Source organism: Mustela nivalis (assembly GCF_964662115.1).
Source record: "Mustela nivalis genome assembly, chromosome: 1".
NCBI lineage: Eukaryota > Metazoa > Chordata > Mammalia > Carnivora > Mustelidae > Mustela > Mustela nivalis.
This window is the reverse complement of record NC_139020.1, coordinates 33836161-33860169: the sequence shown is the minus strand read 5'-3', so window position 1 is coordinate 33860169 and position 24009 is coordinate 33836161. Positions and strand designations below refer to the sequence as shown.

At 35.9% G+C, this 24009-nt stretch overlaps 1 protein-coding gene across 1 annotated transcript in view; it reads left to right on the top strand.

Annotated features, from left to right (window-relative positions):
- GBE1 (1,4-alpha-glucan branching enzyme 1) overlaps positions 1–24009 on the top strand; it is a 271911-nt gene that overhangs the window by 194604 nt on the left and 53298 nt on the right. Inside the window, exons 11-12 of the mRNA XM_082691935.1 lie at positions 3646–3756; positions 8076–8247. Coding sequence (XP_082548061.1) covers positions 3646–3756; positions 8076–8247 — 283 coding nt within the window. The remainder of the gene's footprint in view (positions 1–3645; positions 3757–8075; positions 8248–24009) is intronic.

Below are 24009 nucleotides of genomic sequence, written 5' to 3'. Positions count from 1 at the left end.
AATGGTAGCTTTACTCAGAATGTATGTGGTATTCGTCATGATCTACCCAGAGGGTCTGAGTTAGATTAGAATGCTAGATTTCATTCATATTTTTGTTGTTCAAAAGCAAATTATTTACCACTTTCTACGTCTGTTAGTTCAAAGTTAGTAGTTTGGAATATCATATTTGATCACTTACTGAACAAACATTTTCCAATCTAAAATATGGCAGATTTGCAGCATCTCTTTTCATTTTATTTGGTTGTTTTTGTTACCTACCTACCTTTTATCACTTTTTTTAAAAGTTTTTATTTATTTATTTAACGGAGATCACACGTAGGCAGAGAGACAGGCAGAGAGAGGAGGGAGCAGGCTCCCTGCTGAGCAGAGAGCCCAATTCGGGGCTCAATCCCAGGACCCTGGGATCATCACCTGAGCCGAAAGCAGAGGCTTTAACTCACTGAGCCACCCAGGCGCCCCCCTTTTATCACCTTTTTTATATTAAATTGATGTAAGTATTTAGTTGAATTCATTCATTTATACATTAATTGCACCAAATATTTTAAGTACCTTATATTTTTTTATTATATAAAGTTTCTCAATTAAACCTTTTGTATGAAGATAATTGCAGATTCCCATGCAGTTTTAAGAACAGTTGTAATGCAATGAGATCTGGTGCAGTCTAAACCAGTGTTCCCCAGTGGTAACGTCTTGCAAAGTTAGAGTACATTCTCACAGCTAGGATACTGACATTCGATGTAGTTAAGGTACAGAATATTCCGTCACATAAAGTTCTTTCATGTTGTCCCAATCACTTTTTAACCTGTGGCACCCACTAATCTGATCTCCATTTCTGTAATTTTCTTTTCATTTCAAGAATGTGATATAACTGAAATCATATACTATGTCATCTCTTGAGATTACCATTTTTCACTCAGCGGAATTCCCTGGAGATTCATATAGATTCATTTCATATAGATTCTCTGGTTGCATGTATCAGTAGTTTATTCCTTTTTTTTCTTTTTTTTCCTGAATGGTATTTCAGGGTATGGATATACCACGGTTTGCTTAGTCATGTACCCATTATAGATGTCAATATTGTTTCTAGTTTGGGGCTATTATAAATAAAGCTGCTTTAAACATGTGTGTGCAGATTTTGTATGGCCATAAATTTTAATTTATCTAATATAAATGCACAAAAGTGCAGTTATTGGATCATATAGTAGTTGGATATTTATTTGAGGAATTGGATATTTAATTTTTTAAAGAAACTGCCAGACTTGTCCAGAGCAACTGTACCATTTACATTCCCACCAGCAATGTTGCAAAGATCCAGTTTCTGTATATCCTTGCACCTATTTTAGTCATTCTGTAATAGGTATGTAGTGATATCTAACTATGGTTTTAAAATTTGCATTTCCTTAGTGGCTTATGATGATGAACATCTTTTCATGTTTTTATTTGCCTTCTCTGTATCCTCCTTGATGAAATGTCTATTCATATCTTTTGGCCATTTTCTAATTGGATCATTTGTTTGCTGTGGAATTTTGAGAGTTCTTTATATAATTTAAATTAAACTCTTCTATTATACATATGGTTGGTTTTCTCCCAGTCTGCTGCTTCTCATTTTATCCTATTCATGTGAACTTTGACAGAGCAAAAGTTCTTTGTCTATATTAAATTTGATAAAATCCAATTTATCATTTTTTTCTGACAGAGACCTTTCTGGTGTCGAGTCTAATATTTTCTGTCAAACATTTTATACTTTTATATTTAAGTCCATGGTCCATTTTTAATTAATTTTTGTGCAATTAATATTTAAAACTTAGTTTCTTAGTTCAAGTTTCTTTTCCTTCCTTCTTTCTTTCTTTCTGCTGATTTTCGACTTTTCCAGCATTATTTGTTGAAAAGTCTATTCTTCCATAGAATTTTCTTTGCACATTATTCAAAAATCAAGTGGGCATATTTGTGTGGGTCTGTACTTTAGTGCCAGATTGTTGCTGTATCTAATTACCACAAAAGTGTCTTAAAACAACACAACTTTACTGTTATGTAGTTCTCTTAGTTCTGTAGGTCACAAATCTAAAATGGGTCTTACTAGACTAAAATTAAGGCCTTGACAAGGCCTCCTTTATTCTGGAGGCTCTAGTTCCCTTGCCTTTTCTGAAGGCTTCTAGGTTTTGGAAAGCCACCTATACTCCTTGGCTTGTGGCCCCTTCTTCCATCTCCAAACCCAGCAAGGTAGCATCTTCAGATTTCTCTCTTACTCTGACAACTCAGGAGAACTGACAACTCCCCTTTTTGAGAAAGATCCCTATAATTACATTGGACCCATCCAAGTTATTCAGAATAATCTTTCCATTTCAATGTATTTAACTTTATTATATCTCTAAAGTCCTTTTGCATGTAAGACACCATGTTCACAGGCTCTGGGCATTAGGATGTGAACATCTTTGGGTTGTCATTATTCTGCCTAACACAATCTGCTGTCTGGTGTCTTAACGATTCACACTGAAATTATGAGAGACGGCTAAGCACATCTGAATTCCATAGGCCAAAAATCAACAAAGGAAGATTCAAGGAGGCCTGAACCCCATGTCTTGTACCAGAATTTGCCCTAGTTTTGCATTAGTTGCTGTGTAAAAAATGACCACAAATCTAATTTCTCAGTTGCTATTTATGGTTTCTTCAGAGGACATCCATCCTATTCCAAGGTCCCACCCCCACTTGAGGTAAAGGATTGCACAGAGATCTGAATATGGAGGAACAGGAATCATGGGGACCATCTTAGAATGCTGCCTATCAGAGTGCAATTGACACTTTGGACAGAAGAATGAATGCATGCTCAAAGAATCTACTGAGTAGAAGAAAGAGGCTATTTTTAGGAATAACTTCCAAGAGCACCAGCTTTATAGGCTAGACAGAGGAACAGACACTGCAGGATGCCGGAAAACAAAACAATCAAGAGTTTCACACTGGTAGGCTGAGAAGGCAAGTGCTTCACGGGAAGGGATAGAGTCAGCACTCAACATGCACAACAAATACTTGCCTGAGAAAGAGAAATTGTTACCTAAGAGACAGTCATCCACAATCTTGGCAAGGTCATTTGCATCAAAAGGGAGGAGAAGCCAGACGTAGACTGAGTGATAACTAAAGTGGAGAAAGAAATATGTGGTCTGTAAAGATGGTAATTATTTCATTATAATTAGCCTTTAAACTTTGAAGTAACAGGTTTTTTTTGTTATCATTTTTTTAAAGAATGGAACAAAGCATTATTCCTCCTAAAATTTTCTTTATTCAACCTAAAAATGTAGCAAGTATATCTCTGTCTTGTGAAAGTGACAGAAAGATATGTGCACAATAACACTTCACTGTGGTCTTAATCAAGAGGTAGCAGAGGAAAAAAAAGGTTGAAAAAAATCCTAAAATGTAATGATCACATCATCTGCACAAAGGCCAACGCACACACCCCCACATACCACATCAGTGTCATTTGGTCAGTCTGTATAAAAGCTGTGATTTTAGTAAATTTTAACCAAAGATACTTTGCGGCACGGTTACCCTTGTATCTATATGTCAAGGATTGATACAATGGATGTCCTCAGACAGTGACTTAAGGTAAGAACAGTAATGGTTTATTCAAATTATTTTCTCTCTTGCATTTAGCTACTTAAAGAGTTTAAAGATGAAGATTGGAATATGGGCAATATTGTGTACACACTCACAAACAGACGCTACCTGGAAAAGTGCATTGCTTATGCAGAGAGCCATGATCAGGTAAATGAAATAAATTAATTGTGTCTCTCTCTGTATTTATTAACATATCTAATACAACCATCTTAATACAAATTTCTATAGTTTAATACAGTTCATATAACTTGTATCTATCTTTACATCAAAACTCATACTTGAAAAACATTTTTAAAATTATTTTTCAAATCTATAAATTCCAGCTTCAAAATGCAGTACTATTTTTACTCTGCCAAACTGTAATTAAAAATTGAAAATGACAGTTGCAAGTGTTCTCTTACATGTTTTCCTTTGTTGTAACAAGAGAAATGTTGGTGCTGATCCAGGTTAATTTTAATTTCCATTTTAGATATCCTTCTAGAGGGTTTCTTTTATGCCTTCTGACAAGCTTTCATCATTCCCATCCCCCTGACCCCCACCCCCTAATCGCTCAAATCTCTTGCTAAGTAATCACCCTGACCCCTGTTTGGTTAGGTTTGGCCCTTCCTTTCTAATGCAACCTGAGGTATTTTCCAAAGAGCAGAGTTCATTTCTTCAACACAGATCTTTTGATTGAATCTTCTCATTCAAGGCCACTCATATTCTGGCCTAAGGCACAGTTTCCACTTTCATTCTCTGCTCAACTCTCCAAGCATTTTACTCTTCAGTATGAAGACCCTGCCTCAGATATCATATTCTCCCTCAAGACCTCATCTAGCTGTATAGAGGGAAATAGTTCCCTCATCCTCCTTCCTTTCCTCACATTTGGGCAGAACATTTGTTTCTATTACCTTTAGATTTCCAGCCTTAGCACTGTGACTGCTCCTACTGGTTGTTCAATAAGCCTAAGTAAATGCAGGAACAAAGGCCATTTAGTTTTTTAAATCCCTATTAATCCTCATAAGCATAAGCAACAAAAAAATATGCTCTTCATACATTAAAAAGGAGAGAATAGAAATTTTTAAAATTGTTTGCATGGGGCTCCTGGGTGACTCACTCAGTTAAGCGTCTGACTCTTGATTTCAGCTCAGGTCATGATCAGGGTCCTGAGATCAAGCCCCACATCTGGCTCTGTGCTCAGCATGGAGTCTGCTTGAGAGTCTCTCTCTCCCTCTCTCTGCTCCATCCCTGACTCACATTGTTTCTCTCCTCTCTCCCTAAAATGAATAAATAAATAAAATCTTTAAAAAAAAGAAATTATTTGTAGTATGTTTACGAAGAAAATTGAAGCTCAAACAATAAGTCTGTTATTTTTGCAGAAATTGACCATTTAAGGTAGAGAAGTACATTTTCAGGTGTCCTCTTTAGTTAGTAAGAAAGTGTAAGTAGACCAAAGGTTAGCTACTAAGGCCCATGGACCAAGTTCTGCCTGCTGCCTGTTTTTGTAAAGGTAATTGGACACAGCCATATTTAACTGCGTATGTATTATCTGTGGCTGCCTTTGAGCCAAAATGGCAGATTTAAGTAGTGGAAACTGAGAAAGTGGCCCACAATGCCTAAAATATATACTGGGTAGCCTTTACAGAAAGTTTTCTAACTCAGGATATAAACCTATATTAAATTTCTTATCTTCCAAATCAGGGCGCAGCTTTCTTTTCAACTTAAATTGGCCATAAAGCAGATCAACTAAATACCTACAAAAAATGAGACCCAAAAGCTAAAAAAATAAAAAATGGATAATTTGAATTTAAGCATGGAGGAACTCTTACCAAATACATAAAAATATGAAAACTAAAATACTTGTATAATTTCTTTACATTGCACATTTCTAGCAATTATAATAGATTTTGAGCTCTCTAGATATGTTTACTTCTATATAAATGAATAAAAGAATAAATGAATTGATTAAACAAATTGAAAATGAAACAGATTATTTTCATATTTTTATCCCAAAATGCATAGAAAATTATAGACTTATCAAGAATTATTTCATATTTTAAGATTTAGGTAATTTTGCCTTTTATTACCAATTGTCAGAATGTATAAAAAGATTCAGGTTTCCTAGTTCTTTCTAAAAGCAAAAACACAGTGCCTGGTTGGCTTAGTGGTTAAGCATCTGCCTTCCGCTCAGGTCATGATCCCAGGTCCTGGGATGGAGCACCTCGTCAGGCTCCCTGCTCAGCGGGGAACCTGCTCCTCCCTCTTTCCCAACTCGTGCTCTCTCTCTCTCTCCATCTCTTTCTCTCAAATAAATAAATAAAATCTTGTAAAAAAAGCAAAAATACATTGACTCTTAAATCTGATGAAATTATAAAGATGTATGTTTATAATGAATAATACAGAAAAATATGCATCAGGGTAGAAATCTAAGCAGAAGTTACAAAAATAATTTTAATAGAATCATAGATTGAAGAAATAAACACAGTTATAGGTAAGTGTATAATTAAACAATTCCAAACAAGGGAAAAGGACAGATTGTTTAAGAACATTATTGCTGAGTCACCTGGGTGGCTGAGTCAGTGAAGCATCTGCCTTAGGCTCAGGTCATGATCCTAGACTCCTGGGATCAAGCCCTGCAACGGGCTCCCTGCTGAGTGGAGAGTGTGCTTCTGCCTCTGCCTGCCTCTCCCCCTGCTTGTGTTCTCTCACTCTCTCTCTGTCAAATAAAAAAAATTTAGAAAAGGAAAAAGGAAAAGAACCAGTACTGCCTAGTAGCTATTTAGCAAGTATATATACATTGTCTTCAAACTTTTTTAACAATGGAGCTTATTATTGAATCTCGTTATAGAGCACCAAAGTTACATGTCGGATTGAAGCTGCATTGTATTGGTGCAAGTTATTAGTCCATTAGGGCTGCCATAACAGAATTCCACAGACAGGGTGGTCTATACAACAGGAATTTATTTCTCATAATTCTGGAGGTTGGTAGTCCAAGATTAAGGTGTCAGCAGGTTCATTTTCTCCTGAAGCCCCTTCCTTAGGCTTGTAAAAGGCCATCCTCTTCCTGTTCTCACATTGTCTTTTTTTGTGCACAGTCATTCCTAATCTCTCTCTTCTTCTTCTTATAAGGACTCCACTCTTACTAGGTTATAGCCTCACTCTCATTCAGTCTCATTTACATCTTCCCTCTCTTGAAATATAGCCACACTGGAGGTTAAAACTTCAACATGAATTTGGGGAGGGCACAGTTCAGTTCATAACTGCACACATTCACTTTTTAAGTTTAGATTTAAAATATTTATCTATAAGTCGGAGAACAAAGAGTCAACTTTGATAAAGAGAAATAGTTTGACTGCAAGTAATATAGATGACAATTACCATCTAATCAAACTCTGAAAATTCTTATGCCAGGAACCATATTCTGAGCTAATTCTTTCTTGGTCCTTAAAAATAAGGACAAAACCCACAGAATGAGTAGATATTCTTCTAACAGCATTTTAAAAAGTCATTTTAATCAAAATCGCTTAGAGATTATAACACATTTGTAAGGAAAAATATTTTTTTCTAAAAATGAAAATTATTATAATACGGTAAGGAGGTTATGGTTTTATCTCATATATGTTTCACTATCTATTATTTTTTGTCAATGAAAAATATTTTGCATTAGTTAGCCATTTGTTAACCGTAAATAGTTCAGATTGTTAAGAAGCCTCCCTTCTGCTACTCAGGATGTTTCGGAATTACCTGACCTATTTATCAACTGTTATGTTTTCATATAAAAACAAACTAATTTTAGATTAGATGTCAAATTGAAGGAGAAAGCAAATTTTAGATTTTAAGGAAAAGCTGTCAACCCTCTGCTGAAGGGGACAAGGGTCCATTTTACTATATTTATGTACATATTTTATATATATAAATACATATACATAAATATAAATACATATACATATAAATGATTTTTAAGAAAGTCTTCTATTCTTTCAAAACAAACAAAGTCATGGTAATGCAAACTATTTTAAAAATTTATTTAGTATTCTCAACATTATAATAAATATTTATTCCAGTTTTCAGAGAACATGAAGCATCAGCTCAGGTATAAGAAATATGCAGGTGGCTTATGCTGAGTTTTCACCAAGCTCTTTAAAAATAAAAATCCGTCCTGAAATACATGGTGTTGATCTCTGACCAGCTCACCTCATTTTACCCATTTACCTTCTGCATAGAAAGCAACTATTAGAAAACACATGAAATTAATACTAATTCAAACACCTCTCCTACATTGTTTCCCATCCCGTGTAATCATGTGTTATTCTGGTATACATCACAAGTGCTTAGTACTTATTCTTTGCATTTATCTCAGTGACTTTTTTTTTAAATTTTTTATTTTTTATAAACATATATTTTTATCCCCAGGGGTACAGGTCTGCACAATAGCCAAACTATGGAAAGAACCTAGATGTCTATCTCAGTGACTTTTATTTCCATAGGCACTCGTTGGAGATAAGACACTGGCATTTTGGCTGATGGATGCTGAAATGTATACCAACATGAGTGTTCTGACCCCGTTTACTCCAGTTATCGATCGTGGAATACAGCTTCATAAAATGATTCGACTCATTACTCATGCCCTCGGTGGGGAAGGCTATCTCAATTTTATGGGTAAGTATGAATTGAACACATACCCCATCTATGTTCAGAATGTTAACTAATATTACATATGACATAAATCATCTCGAATAGTTTGAATTACTGCTCAGATTTAAAACAGAAGATTACAACTTTGTTTCTTTCATACACTGTCATCTATAAACTGCACAAATTAAATTACTATGACATCATTGTTATACTAATGTATGGTGCAAGAGTAGTCTAATAGCTGTCATCTTAGTTAATTTTTTTTGTCAACAAGTGGGATGAGCTATTTTTAAAACTTATAATTATTCTGAATTTAAACATTGGAGTTTACTTTATTATTTTAGTGCTTGCACATTAAACATAAGAAAGATAAAATTGTCATGCCATAACATATCAAGCTAAGTTTATTGGTTTTTGAGGTAATTGTATATCAGTATGTTTATATTATAAATGTGAAAAAACAAGGCAAAGGATATTGTAATAGACTATATATATATATATATATTTTTTTTTTTAAGAGGAAAACTGTGGGGGTGCCTGGATGGCTCAGTGGTTAAGGCTCTGCTTTCAGCTCAGGTCATGATCTCAGGCTCTGCTTTCAGCTCAGGTCATGATCTCAGAGTCCTGTTGGGCTCTCTCCTCAGCGGGAAGCCTACTTCTCCCTCTCTCTCCGCCTGCCTCTCTACCAACTTGTGCTCTCTCTCTCTCTCTTTGTGAAATAAATAAATAAAATCTTTTAAAAAAAATAGGAAAACTATGAATAGTCAAAGGTCTTTATTATCCGAAGGATCTTGAATAATGAAATACAGAAGTCAACTAATAATATTTTCTGTTCTATTTGGTCTAAAACTGTCATTTGAGCATTTGAGTTTTAGATTTCACCAGTTTTCACACTAAAGAGAGATAGAAAGGCTGGGAAGTATATATGAAAGGCTGACTTATTTTTCTATAGTAAAAACCTTAGAGTTTCAAATTAATTCATTTCTATCTGGAAGTTTTTTTAAGGAACCTCAGATTGGACTTTTAAAAGTCTCTGTAGATAAATAAGTAAGTAAGTAAGTATCTCTGTTACTTGCTAACAAGGTTAGAAAGCCCAGCCATATAAACTATACACCATATTTTACCTGTATGGCCTGTACCTTTGGGTGTGTTCCTCTCAAAACAAATTTTGATCAACAAAATCTGTTAATATTCCTGAGTTGTCCAGAAGTGACCTTCCCAAGGAGGGAGACTGTACTCAGCCAGTCAGGTCACAGGCCAGGTTCCCTGAGTGGACTTCGTAGTTGTTAAATTCATAAATAAAAGTTGGCCTCAGTTCTTTAAAAGCAACTGGTCCTCCCTGACCCAATAAATATTGTTCACAAATATAGCTTTTCCAGTAAGGCCTTATTTGTACAATCAGTTTATTCGATTATATCCTAATAAAAAGATAGGGTCTATGAACCTATATAAATATGTCACCATGTAAAGTAAGAAGAAGTGGGGGTTTAGTGAGAGATTTTTTTTTTAAATGTTTTATTTCATTTACAAAAGCAGTTCATGAAGTTATTACAGTTGAAGATCACTTAAAAAAACAAACAAACAACAGATTGCACTTCTGTGTATGTGTGGAAACTATAACAGTTTTCCAAACAGAGAACCAAAATAAAACCTCCGAGTTCATGCAGTCAGTCCTATGTCATTAATTAAAACACACTGCATTCAAAATTCTAGTGATCTTGGAGCACCTGGCTGGCCCAGTGAGTAGAGCATGCAACTCTTGTTTCTCAGGGTCGTGAGTTTAAGCCCCACACTGGGCATGGAGCCTACTTAAAAAAAAAAAAAAAAATACTAAAAAGAAAAAAAAATCCTTAAAAAAAAGAATTCTAGTAATCTTGACTCAATTTACTGCTTTATTCTGGACGTTGTGTAGGCAACGTCAATTTAGAAGCCTATAACTAATGAATGGAGAGGGTGGGTAGTTCGAACTACGTAATAAAGTCCTTTCCCTGAGACTGTCATCCTTTGTTGAAGACAGTTCTAGCCTATAGCACGTAACAGAACCTGCAGGCAAGCATCAGACTCTCAATACATGACAGAGATTTAACAGCTCTAGTTAAATATTGATAATTTTTAAATAAGAAAAGCCTGATGCAAATTCATGCTAAGAATTATTTCCTGAGTCTTGGTATATATTCCATGAGGGTAAAAATGGGTCATGGACAGCTAGGATATTAACAAATCTCAGTAGCTTCATAAACTTTTTGAAGTATTTATATTAATAGTCAACTGCATATATTCTACCTAGGGCAAGCTGAGCATCTCTTCTCTTTTGGAAACTCTTCCCATAGTAACAATAAATAGTAACAATAAATAAACATAATTATTTCTAACATCTCTATAAGGTCTATAAAGTGAATATATTTGTGGTATCAAATATAACCTTGAGATTATTTTTTGCTGTAGGACTAAGAGAGCTTTGAAGTTCTATTCTGTCTTTAAAACAAATGGCTCCTAATGCTTAACACCAGTATTAACACCTTTTTTTTTAATTTCCTCTGTCTTATTATCTAAGTCTCAGCATTTCTCTACAGGTATTAAAATCAGTAATCTCCAAATAGCTCTAAAATTTCTGATTATTGGTGTTGTTTTAATATTTCCCTGTGAGCTATCATGACTTTATATATATTTTTTTCTATTTCCTGATCATGTCACTGTCCTGCCTAATGGCTTCAATGACTAGTGTCCTCCAGCTGACCTGTAAGTCTCACATTAATGGTCTCCTGTGGGTCTCCGTGTTGATCGCTCTGCTCCAGCCAAGCAAGCCTTCTTTCAGTTCATTGAATGTACTAACCTCCTTCCATTCTGAGCTCTATACATTTGCAGTTCTCTTTTCTCTGAATCATTCCACTCAAACACACCCTCCCATACCTGAGCAAATCCTTCATCTGCAAATCTCATTTCCTTGGGGAAGCTCTTCCTAAATCCTCATGCTATACTAGTTTTCCCTGTTATACATTTTTATATTACCCTATACTTACCTTTCAGGACACTTAACAAAATTACATTTAAAAAACTATTAAATATATTACTCTTTTGGTAAATTTAAGTCTCAGTGAAAATAGGGGCCATCTGTATCTTAGTCACTATTATATCTCCAGGAACTAGTAGCAACTGGCACAATATCTAGCACATCACAAGGCTTTCAATTTTTCTAAAAAAAGGATATCAGGTAGATGTATATGTATGTAATAAATAGATAAATAAATAAATATTTATAAAAAATACAACCTTGTAATATTTTTAGCAGTAGTTTATTAGCTGCAATCACCAGTTATAGTTATAAGCAGAGTAATTTTTTTTCAAGTGGTATGTAAGAAATTAATATTTAAAAAGATCAATTTAGGAAATTTTTTGAGATTGACTGAATAGCAACCTGGTTGTTTATTCATGTTTTAGGCATTTTTAAACTTGTTCACTTCTTGGAATTTTATTTTTATTTTTCTTTAGTAGAAGAAGAAGTTAAGAGAAGAAAACACATTCGTATAGTTTATTTAAACATGTTTACATACATTCATTAGGCACTTAGATATGTGTTCTATTCATAACAAATTATTAGGATCAACACTAATTTCCTCAGAATGATGCCAGTTTGGCTGTTTTGTTTTGTTTTGCTTATTTTTTGTCTTATATTGTCCTAATTTTGAATTTCAAGAATTTTTTTTCTCTCTGATTAAAGGAGAGGAATATTTGCTGTGAATTTTTTATTTGCTAGACTATTTTAACTGGCTATGAATAAATACATTTATATTTCTTATTCTTCTACCATGTAATCATCTGAAAGAATCAAATACAGTAGAGGGGAGCAGGGATGGCTAAATTATGTTTATATTTTTATCATTGATCATAAGAGAGTTAAAATAATAAATATGAATGAAAGTAAATTTATATTAACATGGCATTCTGTATTTTCTAAAGCACTTTCATATGCATCATCTAACTTAATCTTCACTTTTTTTTTTTTTTTCTTAATATCATGTCTTCGTTTAAAAGAAACCTTGGTAAAAAGTTAGAGGTGTACTAACGTATGGTAGGTCAATGTCCCAAGTCACATTTTGCCAAAACTGCAACTCGCGAAGGTAAAGGGGCATGGGTAATGTTGTACAGCTAGAAAATACTGCAGCTGGTTGGTGGTCTTTACCTTCTGATTTCCAATTTGAGAAAATTAAAAAAAATTTTTTTATATCAATATGTAGATTAGCCACCACAGTATAATTAATGAATATCTTTTAGGAAAAGGTAGAGCAAAGCGATTAAAAATACTCTCTGAGGGGAAATCCAAGAGCTCTAGCTGCGTGACTTGGCTGGGATGCATTCCTTCTGGGCCTTCCTTTGCTCAGGGATAAAATGAAGTACCACCCGCCACAGGGGACCGTTTTGAGGGTGAAGTGATTTAATATGGATACAAGACTCAGAATATTGCTAGGCACATAGCTCGTTATTAACTTTTATTTAAATTAAGTTAGTTGAATTAAAATTAAAATTATGGTTAACTTTTTAATATTATTAATTATTCCATTAAATAAATAGGTCCTGGATACTGTTGTTCCTGTTCCATCTAAGAGTATTTCTTCAGAATCTTGCCTAATGGTACAATGCTTAAACTAAAAATATCTTAAAATGTTTCATTCATTTCCTCTTTAAAACATGAGTAAATGCAATAATTCTTTGTTAGAAATCAAGGAACATTTTCCAAGTTGATATATGGGGTAAATTAAACCGTATCTGTAGTAAGTCTAAGAGTAAATATTAATTCTTTTGTTTTTAATTCATAGTGACATTAACTGAATGTTACTGCCAAAACAGCTTACTTAGCTTTCATGTATGAAGGGGTCTGAGGGTTACCTCAGCTAGTTTTCATTTCTATAATGACTTCTAGGATATATATTGATCGGTTAACATTTATTATGTATCTACTATATGGTATCTGTGTATTGGTCTTTGCGGGCACTAGATAAAACTTAATGTTTTTCCCGCATACCTGTACAGAGAATTCCTATATACACAGAAACAGAGATAAAGAAGGCAGATTGATTTAAAGTAAGTTCAATTTTAAAAGTTAGTAAATTTGAGATACATATCAATTTAAACTACTAATTTAACATGCATAACACATTCTAGAATGTGTTTTAACACAATTTGTAAAATTCCTTCATGCTCTAGACATTTATATGTATCCACTGTGTACCAAGCATTGCTAAGTGGCAGATATTCTTAGGTGAAAAATAGTTCTTGCCCTCAAGGTCTCAGAACCCAAAAGGGATTACAGACAAGTAAGCAGACAATTATCTTTAGACTAGTGCATGCACTAGATACAGTGATAGAGATAAGCAGAAAATGTCATATAAATATGTAGGAAACTGGGTTAGGACATTGTTGGTGGAACTTTTAAGCAACTTCAGTTAGACAGATGTAGAATAAAAGGCACAAGGAGGCCTTGCTATGAAATCAAAGTCAAGTAGGAATAAGACTGATGCACTGGAGTGAGATTGAAGTCATTTGGAAATATTAGACTTCAAATAAATTAAAAAACTGGGTCTATGGAAATGAATTTAGTGATCATTCCTTGATTAGAAAGTTAAATGGGGGCGCCTGGGTGGCTCAGTGGTTTGGGCTGCTGCCTTTGGCTCGGGTCATGATCTCAGGGTCCTGGGATCGAGCCCCGCATCGGGCTCCCTGCTCCGCAGGAAGCCTGCTTCCCTCTCTCTCTCTCTCTGCCTGCCTCTCTGCCTACTTGTGATCTCCGTCTTTCAAATAAATAAATAAAATCTTTAAAAAAAAAAAAAAAAAAAGAAAGTTAAATGAAAAAATGTGGTTGTTGGGGTTCCTGGTTGGCTCTGTCAGTTAAGAATCTGCTTTCAGCTCAGGTCATGATGTAAGGGTCCTGGGATCAAATCCTGAGTCAGGCTCCCTGCTCCACCCTCTCCCTCTGCCTGCCTAGCCCCTGCTAGTGCTCTCGTTCTCTCTCTCTCTGTCAAATACATAGGTAAAATCTTAAAAAAAAAAAAAAAAGTGGTTAACATCACTTTAAAGTATCATGAATTCTTCAGTAAGAAAGACCCAGTGTTGACTGAATGGCTTTGTGGTTTACTTTTTTTCTGTATTTATAATATAATTAAATGAATACATATTAGAAAAAGAAGACATAGGATCATTGATAATCTATGGGGATATGTCTTGCTACCCTTTGTAACCACTGGCTATTTAAGAATATTTAATAGATGGCTAAAAATAAATATAAAATAAAAAATATCTGCCATACACATAGGATATTCTCACTAAATGTATGTTAATAACATGTAAATAAAATCCTAAAGCCATTCAGAGGAGAAGAAAATGAGGATAGGGATATATTTTGTCCAGGTTTCCAGTAGCTATTTGCTTATATTGGAAGTACTACTGTTTCCTAATCCAGTTCATCTGAAGTGGAGGGAGTAGTCACATGACCTCATCATGTGACTCATCAGGAACTGCTATAAAGGGGTGTGGTCAGGCAAGCAGGTGGGCTACTATGCCCAGTGATCACAGTACTAGGAACGAAGTCAATAGTGATACAGGGGTCCCCCCTGTAGGTTCTGCTTTCTGCGGTTTCAGTTTACCGCCCAGTCAACTTCCATCTGGACACCAATGATCCTCTTTCTGACCTATCCTCAGAATCAGGAGTAGCCTAAGGCTTTGTCACATTGGCTAAATGAGTCACCTCACCTCTTGTAGGCATTTTATCATCTCACACCATCATAGGAGGAAAAAGGGTGAGCACAATACAATAATAATAATAATTATAATAATAATAAAATACAATAACAAGACAATACAATACAATACAATAAGACTTATGGAGAGAAAGAGAGAGAAAGAGAGGGAGAGAAACACTTTTACATTAACTTTTATTAGGTATATTGTTAGAACTGTTCTATTTTATCATTATTGTTGTTAATCTCTTACCATACCTAATTTGTGATTTAAAATTTATCATTAGTTTGTGTGTATGTATGTATGTGTGTGTGTGTATGTATAGAAAAAATATAGTATACGTAGGGCTTGGGACTATCTGTGCTTTCAGGCATCCACTGGGGTTCTTGGAGAATATCCCCACAGATAAGAGAAGACTACTACAGTATTTTTATTAAAGACTGTTTAGAATTCTACAAAGAGAGAAGAAACAATGTATTTCACTAATTTTAAATATAAATGTATATAAATGTTTTGCAGTATCAAGTAGAGCATAAATTAAAATCACCATTAAGCTAAGCACATATCTTGCAGATTTAAAATACTGGCAGACAAAGCAGAATGGGTTTTAAGAATCAGGTATCCAAACAAAATGAAGAAAATTTAATCATAATTTTGAAAATGAAATATCATTTAATAGTTCTTTAAATATAAGTTTCAAAAATAAACTGCACTAGGGGCACCTAGGTGGTTCAGTGGGTTAAGCCGCTGCCTTCGGGGTCCTGGGATCGAGTCCCGCATCGGGCTCTCTGCTCAGCGGGGAGCCTGCTTCCCTCTCTCTCTCTGCCTGCCTCTCCATCTACTTGTGATTTCTCTCTGTCAAATAAATACATAAAATCTTTAAAAATAAATAAATAAAATAAACTGCACTAAAATGTTGCCATCCCTGAGTTTCAGGTTGAATTTTGTGCAAAATGTGGCTTTTCAGAGGGCTCTTTGTAACCCTGTCCCAGACTAGGCAATGGTATGGAGAAAGTTACACCAAACAATTAACCCCAAATAATTTTCTTCACTTTCAGGTACTCGGGTTTCTTACCTCATAACATTAAGAAAATGTTTTTCAATAACTTTTTGGGTTTTGGTGGGGAGGAGTTCTTTTTATTAAAAGCTTGCTGCCAGTTTTGTTTCAAAGGAAGTTGTTTTGTTTTCCCCTCTGATTTGACTTCATCTACTTGAGTTTTATCATATATAGATAGAGATTCAAATACAGAGTGAATGCATCACTTTCAGTACTGTCATGTTCATACTCCACTTGTTCAGAAAGCCTTTGAACTAAAGTAAGAATTATTCTTGCAACAGAAGCCTTGCTTCCTCGGTTGTCATTTTCTTCTTCGTCTTGGGGATAGTGTTATAGAAGAACACTTTCTAAATGAGTACACCTTCATTCAATTTGAAATATTAATGCTGCATATAACTCTCTGGGTGTATCTCAAAACATAAATGATTCAAGTTTCTCATTTAAAAAATACTGAACTAGCAGAGTTAAATCAACAAAACTGGTAACGTTTCACTAATATATTGTAGCACGATAGTCTAGAAAACTGAAAACTCATGTCATAATCATAAAACACATATTCCCCATGACATCAGATGTTATGATGAAATGTCAGAAATAATCTGGAATCAGTGGGACTCACTGATTCATTTGCTCATTCATTCATTCATTCATTCAAATTAAACTCATTGTTTCCATGTCAATTTCTGGATACAGGTATAGGTTGGTTGTAAGTGGAGTTATTTGAAGGCAAAGAAGCTCAGGTTTGATAGTTTCATACTCTCAAGTGAGGTCATCATCTGCAAGCAGAGGCAATAACTAATGTTTGAGAAAAAAGTAGAAGCATGAAATAGATCACTCCAGGTATGAAAATACTAGGGAGCCATAGTAAGATATCTAGGTAATATTGAGTGATCTTCTCAGAATTGTAATCAAGACTGTAAATTAAATCAGCCTGTGGTTGTGTGACTTTTTTTCTAGGAGGCATGGCTTATCAAGAGTAAGAATTTTATCAGGAATCTGTCAAAAAGAGGGACAAGTTTTGAAAAGTATTAGGAAAAAACCTCCTATAATAAAGAACCAATAAATCACTGGTTCTTAAAATTGCCCATTGTGGAGTTTTAAAAAAAAATATTAGAAATTGTGATTGCATTAGTGTTGGGGATAGCTTGGGCTTTGGAATTTTTTTAAGATTCTCAGGGGGTTCTTAAGGCTAGGAAGGAAAGAGAATTCCAAGACAATGTAAAAGATACAGGAAAGTTCTCTGGTCATGGAACAGAAATCATAGAAGGCACAAGAGGAGGAGGTAGGGGGAAGAGAAAGACAGGTGGGACACATTCTTGTGTATCATGGGTGCAAACTGTGAATGAATGACCAGAAGGCTAGACTTGGACTTCCTAGAAGCAAACAGAGCAAGCAGGATTGGGGATGCTCCTGGAGTTTTCCAAGTTGGTTGGTATCGAGAAGCTTTTTCAGATGTATTTTTATCAACACATAAAATTTAAACCAGCAGTCTTTTCTACTTGTCTTATATCGTTTGCTCTACTTATGAACAAACCAAAACCATGACAATAGAGAGCAGACTACATTGTGTCCATAATGTGGGTCATCTGATCTGTGCAGATGTGTTTTTACTACTTTCTTGTTTAGGAATCTCATTACCATGATGTTATTCTCGTTTCTGTAATGAGTGATACCTGTGGAGAAAGAGGCATAATTACAAACTGGCAATTTTCTCTCTCAGCAGTGTAATGAAATTTCTATTACTAAATTTGAAGGATTTTCTCAATATGATTATATTGTATTTTGACATTTGAAATTCCGTGGGACATTCTTTAATGAATATGTTACGTCCTCCCTAAAGTCACAGAGAAAGTTGAATGGATTGTGTCCTGAGTGTCAGTCTGCATAGAGTGATAGCTACATTATGCTTCAGTGTAAAATGTGTGATCTTACTTCAAATCTTCCATCTAGGATTGTTTAGTGTCAAACTTGTAAATCCTTCTTTTTTCTAGTGGATAGGAATACAATAAAAATTTAAATGCCTTCCTGCTAAGTGCTAGAATTGAAGCAGTTATAGGAAGACAAAATACACTCTCCTGAACAGTAGGAGTGCTAATTTTTGGCATTTTCTCTTAGCTTGTTGAGGCAAGTTTACCGAATGTAACAGGACTGGTAGATGTCTATAAAGCTGAGCTGTGAAAAACTGCAAACTTCTCAATATGAGCAGTTGTGAATGGCATGAAGCCTGTTAAAATGCTCAGAGACACAAATAGCATCTATTTTAAATGGCATGGACTTAAAAGTAATGGCTCTGGTTTGATTTACAGCATACTGATAACCAATTTTAGATGGTACAGAATAAGAACTTACCATGCATTTGACATTATTATGCTAGGAGTTAAGGAAGTGCTGCCACAGTTAGCTGAGGAGCCTTAAATACTGAAGCCTAAGCCCCACACCAACCATTTGAGTCAGAGTCCCAGAGTGCAAGGTTTTAAAGGTTCTAGCAATGGTAGTCTTTAAAAATCTCAGCAAGCAATTTTAATACGTGGAGATACAATGTAAAGATCCACTCCACTGACAGAGGGAAAAAAAGAAGGAAATGCAAATGCAATTTTGCGGAAAAAAAAAAGAAAGAAAAGAAAGAAGGAAGGCGGGGGGAGGGAGGGAGGAAAGAAAGAGAAAGAGGAGGGAAGGAAGGGAGGAAGGAAGAAAGAAAGAAAAGCCAGAGACAGATCCATACTGTGGAACAGACAGTCACTGGAAGTTAGGAGATGGAATCGCCTCTCCTTCTCCCCCAGGCGACTTAAATGCCCTCCTCAGTACTGGGTGTGTTCTTTCTGCCAGGTTACTCTTCACCAAAGAACTCTCTAGTCCTTGCTGAGGATCAGAACCTGGGAGCAGAGTCACTTTTGAGAAACCACGTGTGAACCTAGTGGGGAGGGTTTCTGATGCGACTCCATCCACATTTTTCTCCAGCCCGCTCACATTGACCACATCGAATGCACCACACCTTTACAGCAGGCGAAGGGTCTCCTAAAGATCTGAATATTGAGAGGAAGAAAGAAGCCACGGACGCTAACTCTCTGTCCTTCATTCTTTCAGGCTTGGTCTCAGGGTAGGATGCTTGTGTGGTTCCTGAATTTCTTCTTGCGGGATGTGTGTAGTTGTCTATGGCTGGTTGTCTATGGCGGCCAGTGTGTGTGGTGTTAACAGCTGAACTCCTGAATCGTCCTGAACTCCTGTCCAGCGGGGCTGACCTCCTGCTGCAGTTCCGGTGAACGAGAGCCGTGGCCCGGGACCCACCACCGCAGCTCCTCACCTAAGCCAGGTGCGCTGCTGTCTGGTCCGCTGCCGCTAAGCCTCTTACACCGGAAGCAAGAACTTTTCTCTTGGGTTTATTCATATAAACCCTCCCAGAAAAGTGGAGATAATAATTATTGCTGTTAGTTCACTCGTTTATTTTCATTATAAAGACTTGTTGGTAAAGTGAAACTTTTTCAGTGCAGGATATGCTAACCTGTGCCATATGATCCCTCTTGTGTTTCAAATTTTTAAACCCAAACCTTCCATTGGGGACGTTGATCTTTCTCCTAGTGCAAGTACATCATCATGTCATCAGAAAGAAAGAAAAGTCCTGTGTACAGGAAGGCACTGGTTTTTCTCTTCAGCTCTCTCTTCAGGCTGAGGTCATCACAGGTAGGGATTTCAGCTTGGAGGCCACAGAGCATGTCTCCTAATCTAACAAAATGGTAAAGTGGGACTGGATCTTAGAGGAAGCCCCAGTGAAGAGAGCATGTTTTTTTGTTTTTTTTTTGTTTTTTCTAAAATTAACATCTGGGGATGCCTGGGTGGCTCAGTTGGTTAAGCGGCTGCCTTCAGCTCAGGTCACGATCCCAGGTTCCTGGGATCCAGTCCCGTGTGGGGCTCCTTGCTCAGCAGGGAGCCTGCTTCTCCCTCTGCCTGCCGCTCCCCCTGCTTGTGAGTGTGCTCACTCTCTCACAAATAAATAAATAAAATCTTAAAAAATAAAATAAAATTAGGGGCATCTGGGTGGCTCAGTAGGTTAAGCTTCTGCCTTCAGCTCAGGTCATGATTTCAGGGTCCTGGGATCAAGCCCCGCATTGGGCTCTCTGCTCAGCAGGGAGCCTGCTTCCCTGCCCCCCCGCCTGTCTCTGCCTGCTTGTGATCTCTCTCTCTGTGTCAAATAAATGAGTAAGATATTTTAAAAATAATAAAATAAAATAAAATTAACATCCTCTGAATTCTGCGCTCTTAGGCCAACACACATGCATACATACACACACACTGAATATATGCAGATATATGTGCTCACATACACACATGCATAAACATATGCACACCACTGAGCAGACTCACTCTTTTCATAGCCCTGGATTAGGAGACCCACAGAAAGCTCAGCAGCTCCATTGTTGAGTTGTAGATGGTTGAGTTTGGAGTACTCTTTACTTTAACAATTCTTGGAAATGTTTAGGAATACAGAAATTTCATCAAACCTTTTTATTACTTTATTACCTAGCATTTTGGAAGAATGCCAAAGCATCACATCACGAGCTTCTGTGCCTCACATAAGCTTCTCCTAAATGCAGAAAGTCAGCTAGGTCCAGGATCCTCTTTCAAACTGTTTGTATTCGCAAGGAGGGAAAAATAGGATTTTATGCTAGGAGATGTGAGTGAGGATAAATTAATATATAATGAGCATTATACCTAGCCCCTGAAGTCCTGATTTAGTCTTATCTTCAGCTAAGCCTCCTCCCAGTCTAATCCCAATCCAATCCTAATTTGAGCATTAACCTCATCTTATTAGTGGAATTTTCCTAAATGAGATGCCAGTGAAGGAAGAGTATCCCACTCACCCCAACCCATCACATGGTGTGTATTTACTTCATGCTTCATAGTGTTTCTTCTGTGGGCTTAGGCTTTTGAATTATTTCCTACTTTCACTAATTCTCTTCCAGTTTTACTACATAGCAAGTTTCCTTATTTGGCTCACAGTCTCCTAGAACTTTCCAAGTCTTCTAGAGGTTATGAAGAAACCCACAGATCTTCCTTCCAAAAAGAATTGATCAGAGAGGTTTTTGTTTTTGTTTTTGTTTTTGTTTTAGCTCAAAGAGTACATGCTGATTCTTCTGGGCTCAAAGAGTACATGCTGATTCTTCTGGTATTATTCAAGCAGATTATAAAGATCCTTATGACCATAGGAAGCAAAATATGACTGATTCCACACTGCCAGAGGTGGTGAGCTATATGGTTGTCATCTTTTAAAATGTGGTTGTGAAGGCTTGAAACACAAATAATCTGTTCTGGCAACCTTTCTCCTGATCTCCTTGCCAACAGGAGACAAGAATTTAGAAGATGAATTCCTCTGCCTCTAAAACTTTAAATCATTATCTGAGTCTTACCTTGCCCCAGCTCACTCCCAAAACAAAGCAAGAAGATGAACTATACACAATAATCTCATTTAATAGTAGAGGAGAGTAATTTATATTTTCTAAGTTCCTTGGAAAGCATAGTCATTTTTCTTTTAACTTTTTCACTAGAGAAACGTAAGTTTCTCTTTGGGAATATATTTTCCTTGAGGGCTTGGGGAATGTAGATCATATGGGTGACTTGCCTTAATCTGGCAGGCTGTTGTCAAATCAGCATCTTTGAGTGTCTTTGAGTATGCTGTTCTTAAAATAGCTCCATACTGAATATTTACACTGAGCGAGGCAGTATGCTAAATGTTTTACTTATCATATCTCATTTAAACTGAGTTCCAACCGTGAGAAGTAGGAACGATTACCTTCATTTTACACATGAGGAGGATGAAAGGTTAAATCTTAATACAGAAGTCAGAACTTGAACCTAGCTCTGTCTGCCTCCAAAACACTTCATCCCATAGAAGCCAATATTATTATTTCACCTGAAATGAATGCTAAGATTAGCAGTGATGTTAACAAATCTCCAACTAGAGACATCCACCAAAAAGAGATGAATCAAAGAGGAAAACAGCAAAGTGAATTTTATATATGAGGTCATCTGTGACACAAATCAAGTGACTTGTTTCCTGAGTTTGAGCCAGTCTTACAAATCACTCGTTAGTCCTGTTTGCTTGCTTCTTTCTACTGCTGGATTACTGCTGGGTCAGGCATTGGCCAAGGACCTGAATAAGCAAGAGAAGACCTAGCCATTGGCTCACGGAGTCCATACTCAGAAAAGAGACAGACAAAGCAGACAGATGCAAGTGTGTTAGGTGACACATGTCTCCTTCACAGACCACACAGAGCACATTCTAGAAGAACACGGAACCGATACTCAGGAAAGGAATAGATTGGGACTGTCGAGGGAGGCTTACTGTAGCAAGTTGGGTTAAAAGTGTCCCTTTCCTCTCTATCCTGATCCCTTACTGGAGGGGTACCTAGACAAAGCTAAGAAGGTGAAACAGAATGAGGGACCCATCAATTTAGAGCATGAATGATGAGAGAGAAGGCTATAGATGGAAGCAGAGGCCAGGTCATAGAGAGCTATTGAGGGTTTTATAGGAGATTGACAGAGTCAGATCCACAGTTTAGATATGTTACTCAACTAAAAATGTGAAAAATAGATTTGAGGGGGCAGTCACCTCAAACTAAATATAGCACTGCAAGATTTTCTGCTAACAGAATTCTTTAAAATTGGTTTAAAATTGTAGGTCTAAATTCTTTCCACACTGTTCACCTCACTTTATAAATTGGATCTATCCCTTGCACATGGCTTCAAAATCATTTTCTTCATTTTTTTAAGTAAGATTTTTCTAAAGATTATGAGGAAAATAAAGTTGCCATTTTTCAGGGCTACATAGATACCAGATCCTTCTGATTATTAACTGAAGTGAAAGAGATATTTAATGGTTAACTCTGCCTAAGTTATGTAATACAGGATAAGAATAACATTATCTTATTTAGGTAAGTTATTTTTACTCCATATTTATATCCCATGTAATCAAACACTTGAATACTGAATACTGGTTCATTTGGGTTTTTTTGGTCCTATATGGATCATATAAAAGATGTGTTTCTTTGAATAAGCAAGTTTGAATCAACTGTGCATTTTATTTCATAACTCAAAAATGATCGAGGTACTAGATTTAAGTAGTTTTAAAAATATAAGGTAGTACAGGTACAACTCACATGATACAGTAACTAACATTTGGAAAAATTTTCTTTAATTTTGAGTTTTTAAAATGTATAATTTCAGGTATAAGTGAAATATGCTATTTTAAAGAATTCTGTGTATAGTCAAGAATTATCACCTGATTCATCTTTCATAAGAACATTTTCATATATTTGAGTTGTTTAAAAGAGGTTGTACCTTTAGAAGAATAAATTAAAAATGGAAGAGAATAATAATATAACTTTAAAGCATAAATACAGTTTTTGGCTATGTTGTAGAAATGCCTACAATAGTCATCATCCCTTTATAAATACATTTAATAAATCTGTTGATAATTGACTAAAAAGCTTATATGATTATTCTTTTTTCTAAAAGATTTTATTTATTTATTTGAGAGAGAGACAGTGAGAGAGAGCATGAGAGGCGAGAAGGTCAGAGGGAGAAGCAGACTCCCCATGGAGCTGGGAGCCTGATGCGGGACTCAATCCCAGGACTCCAGGACCGTGACCTGAGCCGAAGGCATTTGCTTAACCAACTGAGCCACCCAGCCGTCCTTATATGATTATTCTTAAAAATATAGGTCAACATTCACTTTTTAGAGAAGAATTTTATAGCTTGGGAGAAAAAACCCAGAAACACCTTTGCAACTTTGTTTGCATCCTATTGTCGAACAGACTCTTGAATTACTTTTAATAAAAACAAATGGTAGGTGTTTGAGCCTCACCAGCACACACAAAACCACTGTCATTGAAAAGTCCTATTTTGAAATATGCTGACATGACCATTTTGTGATGAAGAGATGAGATGAGAAAAATAAAAGTTTGAAAATCTAGATAATCCACTCCTTTTCAATACTTCAGTCA